Genomic DNA, 10,326 nt, shown 5'->3' with positions numbered 1-10,326 from the left:
TGTTGATTTTAGAAATTCAAGAGTCTGAAACTTTTTAAACCGTATTCACCGTTTTTAACAAACCACCGGACCAATTTTACAATATTGTTTAAAACATAAAAAGTTTCCATTAATCTGAACAAAATAATAAATGCACAATTATTTTATTCAAAAAAATATTAATAATTAAAAATTTTCAACACTACACTTAACACTTATCATGACTTTTGTTTAAAAAAAGTTTTAGTTTTTGTGTCAAACGAAGAAAGGTTTTAACATATCGCTGTTTAAAAAATAAAAATAAAAATATATTATGATTGCCCTTCCTTCTTCGTTGACTTTCTCCTCGTCGTCTGACCACCGTTCCTTCTCTATCCTCGAAGCTTCAGGTCTTACTGTCGTCTTGTACGCAGGTAACTACGAAAGCATATTTTTACAAGTTAGTTTCACTTGTTGTTTGACAATTTCATCTTATTAATCAAAAACCACATCATAATCATCGATTCGTTTGTTTGTTCATAATTAGGCGATTGAAATTTCGTTTATCTCAATTACTTTTGCTTAGTTTTATGATTCAATTAAGATGAGAATTGAGATTCAGTCCATCATATTCTTCGGTAAAGTCCAGAATGACGAACAAATCTTTGGGCACAGTGGAAAATTTTCAATTCTCGAAACTTACTGCTTACTTCCTATATATTTTCCAATTCGTAAACAGGATTTTTTACATATGATTCTTATTGAATGATGATATCCTGAAAAGTAAGCTAAACACTCATTGTGAACAGGATTTAATATTAGACTGTCATAATTTTTAATTGCCCTGGTGATGCTCCAATTCTGCCAAACTCGCTGAAACCTGAACTCCTGAAGCCAGGTCCAGATCTTCGGGTGTTGTAGACCTTGAATCAAAATTAGAATTTTGATATGAACAAGTCTAGATCCTAAATCAATCAAGTAATTCTCACTTTATGTGCAAATAATTAAGCTGGATTAGGTTTTTGTTTCGAGCTACAAAATTCATGAGGGATTTCTTTGTAGTTTCAATACCTAAAATGCTGTTTGGTAGCCTTTTCATGTGGATGTTTTTATTACATGTAGGATCTGGTTAACTCAAAATCTTGTTCCTAGGGGCTTTACCTCCAAAGTTTCATATAGTATAGAGTTTGAAATCCAAATCTTAGAAATGGAGCAACTTGTTTGTTACAATTTTTTTTTTGAACAACTCCATCAGAATGTGATGCTAGTCATTGTGATAGATATATTCAATAAATTGTTTAACTTAAGTTGCATAAAGTATTAATAATTTGTATTTTATGCACAGAAATTATGCGTGGTATATCTAGTGATTGAGCTACAAGTGAGGAAACTGGAAAGCTTCACAAAGCAATACTTATTTTCTGAGAGACACAAGGACTAACTCATAATGGTTGTTCTCTCTGAACTTTTTGAAGGATCTTCATCTTCTTCATCAACTCATGGTCATATATATGACATATTCTTAAGTTTTAGAGGCCTTGACACTCGTAATAATTTTACTGCATACCTTCGTAAAGCCCTCATGGATGCCAATATAACTACCTTCTTGGATGGTGAAGAGATTGAAACCGGGGAAGATCTGAAACCGGAATTGGAGAGTGCGATCAAAGCATCTAGGGCTTCTGTTATTGTGTTATCCAAGAATTATGCTTCTTCCACATGGTGTCTTGATGAATTGGTGCTGATCCTCGAGCAACGTATGAAATCCAATCATGTTGTAATCCCTATCTTTTATCATGTTGAGCCCACCGATGTCAGGAAGCAACAAAGTAGTTTCGGAGATGCAATGGCTAAGCATAGACAGACAATGGAGTCGGAGACAAATGCAAATAAAAGAAGTAAATGGGCTCAAAAGATGGACCGATGGAAGAAAGCGCTTACAGAAGTTGCTGACATAAAAGGGAAGGACGTAAATGGCAGGTAAACACTTTTGTTCATATTTCCATACTCCTTCAATTTAATTTCTCAATCTGGTTTGTAAGTTTTTGTGGATTGTGCTTTGTACTTATTAAAATCAATTTTTTCAGGATAGAGCCGGAGGTTATTGAAGAAATTGTTAAGGATGTTTATCATAGATTACATGTACCCTTAAAGAGTCGTCTGCCACTGCTTATTGGGATGGAGTCTTCAGTTAAATTCATCACTTCATGGTTGAAAGATGCATCCTCACATAGAGTAAATATACTCACTATTTTGGGTATGGGTGGAATTGGGAAGACATCTTTAGCCAAATATGTGTATGGGTTACATTGTCGTGAATTCCACACAGCTAGCTATATTGGGGATATTAGTAGGAGATGTGATGAAAAATTTAGTGGGTTGCTTGATTTACAAAAACAACTATGTGATGACATTTCAAAGACAGCATCAATTCAAGTTCATGATGTTTCTACATACACCTCTAAGATAGAGAATTTAGTAGCTCATAAAAAGGTGCTTCTAGTTCTTGATGATATTGATAGTCTCACTCAGTTGGATGCATTACTTGGAAGCAATGGTTTTCATCCAGGAAGCATAGTTATAGTAACAACAAAGGATGCATGGTTGACAGAGAGTTGTGCACTATTCAAAACGAACCTTAAACTCAAACATACAAAGCACATGCTTAAAGGCTTATCTCAGATTGATTCACAAAAACTTTTGTGTTTTCATGCGTTCATGTCCAACAATCCCAATGAAGGGTATGAAGAGGTGTCAGAAAACTTTGTGATGTATTGTGAAGGACATCCATTGGCTCTTGAAATTTTGGGCAAGTCTCTACATAATCGAGATGTAGCTTACTGGGAAGATCGAATAAAATGGCTAAAGAAAGAAACTGGTTCCCCTATAAATAATGTCTTGAGAATGAGCTTTGACTCTTTGCCATCAGAAAATGATAAAGAATTGTTCAAGCATATTGCATGTTTTTTTGTTGGAATAGATAGAGATGTTGCTGAAACAATATTAAAGGCATGTGATATAGACACTAGATTTGGGATCACGAATCTCATTGATAACTGCCTTCTTAGTATTGGATGGAATAACGAATTGACGATGCATCAATTGCTTCAAAAGATGGGAAGGTCCATAGTACATGAAGAATCACCAGATAAGCCATGGAAGCGAAGTCGATTATGGTGTCACGCAGAGTCATTCAAAGTGTTAAAACGAAAAAAGGTATGAGGCTATGCATACGTAAAGAAATGGCATTGTATTTTTTTTTTTTGATTTGTTTATTGTAACATTATACATTCATATGTTCCTATTATAGCATTGTACTTTTAAAAAATCTACCCAAATATAGTAATGTCATGTTATCCGAATACAAAGAAAATTTCACTGCTACATGTATAATGTCCTGATAAGAAAAAAGTTGAGTGTTCGATGCTAATCGGGTAGATTTATCAATGTGCTATGTCTTCACAAGTAAAAAATTGATAGTTCATGGATGTAATATAAAGAAATGAAGGTATGATACTATACTACACAAATAAATGAAAGTAAATTGCAACTCCTAGCATGTAGCTCTTAGTATTATGCATATTTAGAGTTCTTTGTATTGTTTATATAACTATTTTAAAAATATTTTGTCATTCTTAGGGTAAAGGAAATCTTCTAGGCCTTGCCCTTGACATGCAAATGCTTGAGAAAGAAAAGTTGCGTGTATCAATGGAGGTGAAAACAGATGCATTGGGTGACATGGATAATCTAATGCTACTACAACTCAATTATGTCAACTTATTGGGTCTTACGAGAACTTTCCAGAAGAAATAAGATGGTTGTGTATGCATGGATTCCCTTTAAAGACTATACCTTTAGACTTACCAATGGAGAATCTCGTTGCTCTTGACTTGTCTTATAGCAATATTGAATCGTTTGGCATTTGTTATAGCAATTCACATCGACATGATAGTAGTCAAAAGGTAATTTATCTTCATTTATTATTCTTCCTATTTCAATTGAATAAATTCATTACTATTCTACCTTATTTCCCTTTCAGCAGTTGATTGGATCGTGCTCAAAAAATAAAAGGTTGCTTGGATCATTGAAGATTCTAAATTTAAGTTTTTGTGAACAACTTCATAGTCTGAGTGGCTTTGACGAACTCTCTGCACTTGAGAGGTTAATAGTTAGAAATTGCTCTAATTTAGTTGAGGTTTCTGACTCAATTGAGCAATGTTTTGAACTCATCGTTGTTGATCTGAGCTATTGCATCAAGCTTGAAAAACTTCCAAGAAGCTTAGGAATGTTAAAGAAAGTTAAAACACTATTGCTAAAGGGATGTAATCTTGGTGAACCTCAAATAGATACTACAAAGATGGATTCACTAGAAAAGCTCAAAACTAACAACATTGGCATAAACACATTAACCTTTTCCTCCACTGTTCTAGAGGCTATACCAAGGGAATTGAAGTTCTTTACAGTTTCTTTACCTAGATCTTTAGTAAGCTTGTCACTTGAAAATAACAATTTGTCCACCGAATCCTTTCCCATGGACTTTAGTTGCCTATCCATGTTAGAGGAATTATATCTAGATGAAAATCCTATAGTTTCCCTGCCCAATTGTGTGAGAAACCTTCCTAGGCTTGAGATACTTAGCATGCAAAACTGTAATTTGCTGACCTCAATCGAGCATCCTCCACATACACTAAGAGAGTTGATCCTCTTTTCTGATTATAAGCCTTTGCTACAAAAAGTACTATTTGATCCAAAAATGTCCCCACTCAAGTTTTTAATAGAGTGGAAGATGTTTGCAACTTCATCGTTTGAAATTGAAGGGATGATCAAAATCCAGCCAATGGTAGGAGTTGAGGAAAAGGTAGTAAGTAGTTTGGGCTGGACTAATTTAGAGTTCCTCAATGAAAGACGTGTGGCAACTTCTACTCGTGATAGAGGATATGAAGAATCTGAAATCCAGGTTTGCTCTAGCTAACTATATGTCTTTGTGTGAATATATAATTAATATGGTGATTAATGAAGGTGGTTGTATTTGTCAGATGTATTATGAATTTGGAATATTCAGCACAATTTATGGAGGCGAAGAGATGCCAAATTGGATTACAGATATAAGCATGGGGCCATCAGTATCATTTTTCATCCCTTCATCTCCTAACAAACTCAGGGGATTTAATTTCTGCTATGTGCTGGCATCTCGATTTCTCAATGAGACGCATGAATTTGTAGATGAAAAGTTCCTTTATTTGCCAATGATTATGATTAGAAATAAAACAAAGAGCCAGACCTGGATATATGAACATTACATTGGAAGAGTTAGTGTTGCTAGAAAGTGTTTTACTTTGTTAAGCCATTGGATGTTTGGGTGGAATGAAATGGAAGGTGGTGATCACATTACTATTACTGTGAGGGAGAACCCATTCCATGTTGGTAAGCAAGTTACAAAGGAGTGTGGGGTAAATCTTGTGTATGATGATGGTGAAGAAGAAGAAGAAGATGTGTTACGTTATTACAAATCATGGAATCACATCATTGGTGGAGATCTCACTCCATTTCAGGTAAAAACAGGAGAATACATTCTAAGCAAAAGGCGATTGATGCTGCCTTACATTGAAATGGATACAGACGACGTCCGCTTTAATGGTAGATATAATTCTTATCTGTTACATTCTTTTTAAATTTTTTTTAAACGGTTGAAATTACATAGTTTTTATCTAGTATTTGTGTGGCAAGAACAAGTGAAATCACACAACAAAACTAACTGTTTGCTAATATCAGATCTGAATTTTTCAAGGGGAAATACTTGTCTCTTTACATAACAATTAACACCCATAAAATTCATACTTTTTATTTCTTTACATCAGGAAAGAACTTCGGCTTTAGAGCTTTATCCCAGAAGAAGTCCGAAATACTTGGTCATGCATGGAAGGTATGCTTTCTGTCCCTAAAACCTTTCTCTTACCACATGAATGAAAGACATACACAACCAAATATCTTAACATCAAAGTTCCTGATCATTCTTCCAGGATATAACAAGATAAAAGGAGTGGTAACCTTGCAATGGATACTTGGAAATGGCAACATCAAAACCTAAGGTATGTTTGCCAAACGTTGGCATGTAAAGCACTCATCCTAACATATTAGAAGCTTTAACCCCTCAATTTCCAATAGTCGAGTTTGAGTTCAATGCCTTCATTTTGGGCTTTGAATTTAGTATTTTTGGTTTTTATCAGGATAAACTGCAAATTTGGTCCATGTGGTTTGCAAAAAGCTGTAGGTGGGTCCAAAATCTTTTCAACTTACACCAATGGTCCAAAAGCTGAAATTGTTTGCAGATATGGTCCCTCCTTTTAACTTCTGTCTATGGAGAATCGTTAAGTAAAACACGTGTGCTCAATGTGAGCGCATTTTTGTAGTTTCAAGCCTGGCCCCTTTTTTTTATTCTTTTCTTTTTTTCCTTTTAAACTCCTTCAACGTGTCTTTCTTATCTTTCATCTTCATGCATACCAGACCAAAACCCATGGCTTTCAACAATGCTGCTCTGTTTTTATGGAAACATGGCTGTTGTGGGAACGTCCTGGACATCTCTCAACTGTGGTCGCCCGCATGCCCTAAACATGTTATTAATTTCAAAATATCTTATGGGTTTTACTTCGATTGTAGATTAATCCTTCTACTGAAATTTTGTAGGATTCTAATTGTGGGTTTATTGGTTGCATCGATCCAATAAAATGTCAAAAATCAACTGATATAATACTTGAGTTGATGAATGATGAGAACAATCAACATGCATGAGGTGTCTTGGGGAATTGTGAGATGAAACAATAAAATTGAAGTTGTATTTGGTTACAACCTCGGTGTTGTTCCTAGTTTTTATGTTCTTTTAGAATTAGGACATGGATGTTAGGGTTTAGTTTTTTTGAAAAAAAAAACCCTAAATTATGTTTTTTGTTGTTGAATTAGGGTTTGATTTTTGTAAAATGATTTGAAAGGTGTAATGGTCGGTGTTAGATGTAATGTAATTCCACCAAGATGTTAATGGTAACATATTTTAATGTCAACCATTGTCTCATACTGTTTCTTTAAGTTGATTGTGTATTAGTAAGTTACTGACGTACTCATACATAGATTTGATTGGACATCAAGTAACACTAAAACTGACAGTAGCTTATGTTTTGTAAATGATATAAACTGGGTTTCATCAAATATGACATAAGTATATATATACACTCACAATGTGAAGAAACTCAAATGATTCCAACATCAATAGATCTTATTTTTTATTGGTATTAAGACCTAGTTGGTTTTCATCAAACTTACAACCCACAACTCACTACACACTCTCTCTCACCCATATAACTACTCTAAAGAAGAAATTAAGCAAGAACAATATCAGATAATCAAGGTTAATGAACTAACAAAAAGTTAACCCTAACAAACCTTAAAGACTCGGTGAACAAGACGATAGAGTAATTTGTGAATGAACTATATACAAAATTGATGTGAATGAACTACATACAAAATTGATGTGATGTATTTTCATTCGATACAAACAACTCTATATATAGAGTATAGCCTAAACATGGAACGTATTTGAACCCAATGTGAGACAAATATGTATATAGTGACAAATAGTCATCAACCCTTCAAATCAGTAGCTTCCAAACTCTTATGTGCAGTTTACTGTTGTACCTCCAACCTTAAGTACGACACACTACACTTCAACTCCAAAACTAATCCATCAAGTTCCTAGAATTTAAACATTTGTCCCCCAACATTCTTGCACTAACCGGATTATGTAAGTAGTACCCATACTTGTTCGGTGGTTAAGATTGTAAGGAAATAGACATTATTTTCAACACATAAACAAAAGAGATAACCAAAAGGGCACTACCATTAAACCTTTTCATGACCAATACGATAATTACATTCAACATGTTAATAAGCAGACCATACACAAAACAAAAATTCATCCATAGTTAAAATAGTATTTTCATAAGTACACCTAAATAACCAAAGACAAAACATATAAACAACCATAGTTTTCAAAAGATATCCATGACAACCATACTACAAAAACCACTACCCTTAACCAATACCACCACTACCTAAATTCTTGGTTGATTGCTGCATGTATTACCTCCATGGCCATTGCATTTTCTTGAATTATGAACCTTGTGCTTTCACTTACCACATGTCACACTCACGATTTCCTAGTAAGTTTTTTACTTTGATTTTGACTTTGATGTTGACACCCTTTCTAACTTTGACTAAGATTCCTTTCACCTTCATTTTGCTTTCTTTTATTTTTTAGTCTCCCTGTGAACTTGTGATGAAGTGGACAGTATTCCTTGATGTAAATATGCCTCTGTCATGTTAATTTTTTACTTATTTGATAGATTCTTGCTATTGGTTCTTTTTTGGTTATTTATATATATTTGATTAACCATTTCAAAAAAGTGTGGTGGATGGTAATAGTCATTGGACATTCCATCTGTAACACCCCATTTTAGCCTTATAGTATAAACAATCAGTCATGTAAATAAATCTTTTTTTACAAGACTATTTAGGATAAATAGTGATAGCTTCATTTTATTAATTCTTTTCCTAGTTTATTTTAGTTCATTCCATCTCATTTTAGTTAATATTCATGCATATTTTCTCTTTTTGTTATTTTTCATCATTATCAGGTACTTTCTATTCTTTTGAGCTTAATTGCAGGATTTATCGAAGAATATTCAACATGGAGGAATGGAGGGAATACGGGACCTTTGGAAGCTTGTGGTTTACTCGTGGGCTTAAAGTGGTGCAATTGGGCTTATTGTTAACATGATGATGGAGCAAGTTGGACTTAATCTTGGTTAAAGAATGATGATGACGCGAATAGAATTTAAGCTATAAAAGATCAAAGGAGCAATGGACCATCTTGGAGGAGTTTACAAGACATATTTGGGCTATCAAGAAGCTTACAATTGGGTTGGACAAAGATTTGAAGTATTGGAGAAAGAGACCCACCTAAAGATGGACAAAATTGACCGATTCAGCACTTATACGAGGACCACGTATACTCGCCAACCGTCCGCGTGCAACGTGCAGTGAAGAAACAAGTTTTTGTGCTTTTGCCTCTGTTTTGGGATGGTTGGTGGTTCACTTTTCATACAACTTTAGATCCAATTTTTTCACACTTTCTCTGGAGTTTTGAGGTTGAAGAAACAACAAGAACATTTTGAAGAACATCATCTTTTCACTGTTAAAATCTTGCTACATGTTTGGTAAAATCTGTTTTTATTTTAGTTTCTTGAGTTTAGCCATGCTAGGCTAAACTTCTATCGGTTGACTTGGATGTAATTTCTTGAATGATTTGGTTATTTTGAAGAACTCAATATACGAACTTGTGTTGAATATCTATGATTATATTTTCTATGAAAACTTCCTTCATGTCTATAGATCTCTAGTCATAAATATTTATATGTGAATGTTATTTTTGTTGGTTAAATTCTTGGCTAAGTAATGAGACTTCAATTTAACAAGAAAAAATTAGTTTAAATGTTTGTTTTCATTTCATTTAGACTAAGACAATATTTTATCCATAGTGGTAATGAAAGCAATAGATTACTCTTTAGATTTGGTGACTCTTAAAACCTAATGCTAATTGATTTTCACAAAATTACATGCTTCATTAGTTTTGTGACTTCAATTAGGAAATGTGCTTTGAGCTTCTTAAGCCATTTTAATATAAAAGAAGAGTTGAGGCAAGTTATGCTTATAAATTATTATAGCTAAGTTAGATTTTACACGCAAGTATTGCACCTTGGTATTCTCATGATTATTTAACCAAATGTTCAAGTAATGAAAGTCCAAAGTCAATCATCTTTCTCTTATTAATTTTACATCAAACTTTGCTTTTGTTGAATTGTGTTGTTAAATCTTAGTGTAATTCTAGTTTTCTACTAAACATATCAAAAGATCAAATTCCCCCATTTATTTTATTTTAGTTTTACAAGTGTTTGTACAACAAGATTATCATAGAGTTATAAAATTGAACCAATCTCCATGGATATGATCTCTTTACCTCTATAAACTATTTTAGTGTGTAATATTTAGGGCATTTATTGTGTTGGCCTCGAAAACCACCAAATTTTGGCGCCCTTGCCATGGATTGGTTTATTTTTAATCAATTTGTTTCTTTATGTCCATATCTCAACGTACAGGTACTTTGATCTAAATCCGAAAATTGAAAAAAAAAGCAAGGCGTTTTGCAAAGGAAAGGAGAATAAAATGTGGTCAAACTTCAATCCTTAATGGGGACTCGGAGGTTGAAACTGATTCCTCTAGTGACACCAAAACCAAAGTTGAACCCGATTTTAGCCCCGA

General features: G+C 33.8%; 1 protein-coding gene across 14 annotated transcripts; it reads left to right on the top strand.

Annotated features, from left to right (window-relative positions):
• The first annotated feature begins 252 nt into the window (after nucleotides 1–252).
• LOC145164271 (disease resistance protein RUN1-like) lies at nucleotides 253–7,024 on the top strand. 14 transcript variants are annotated; one of them, XM_079083042.1, is made up of 7 exons: nucleotides 3,771–3,920; nucleotides 3,998–4,915; nucleotides 4,995–5,595; nucleotides 5,817–5,881; nucleotides 5,979–6,047; nucleotides 6,186–6,229; nucleotides 6,643–7,024. In XM_079083042.1, exons 1-5 carry the CDS (start codon nucleotides 3,783–3,785, stop codon nucleotides 5,991–5,993), a joined length of 1,737 nt encoding a protein of 578 aa, XP_078939168.1. In that variant the 5' UTR covers nucleotides 3,771–3,782; the 3' UTR covers nucleotides 5,994–6,047; nucleotides 6,186–6,229; nucleotides 6,643–7,024. The 14 variants fall into 14 exon arrangements, with proteins under 14 accessions (XP_078939120.1, XP_078939122.1, XP_078939124.1 ...); XM_079083021.1 differs by having other exon boundaries at nucleotides 6,463–7,024; XM_079083030.1 differs by adding an exon at nucleotides 6,463–6,549 and having other exon boundaries at nucleotides 5,979–6,229.
• Nucleotides 7,025–10,326: the final 3,302 nt, after the last annotated feature.

Source organism: Lactuca virosa, chromosome 1 (genome assembly GCF_052849685.1).
Source record: "Lactuca virosa cultivar CGN04683 chromosome 1, Lactuca_virosa_CGN04683_v6, whole genome shotgun sequence".
NCBI classification, from domain to species: Eukaryota; Viridiplantae; Streptophyta; class Magnoliopsida; order Asterales; family Asteraceae; genus Lactuca; species Lactuca virosa.
Note: the sequence above shows the minus strand (reverse complement) of the source record. Positions and strands in the feature narration are given on the sequence as shown.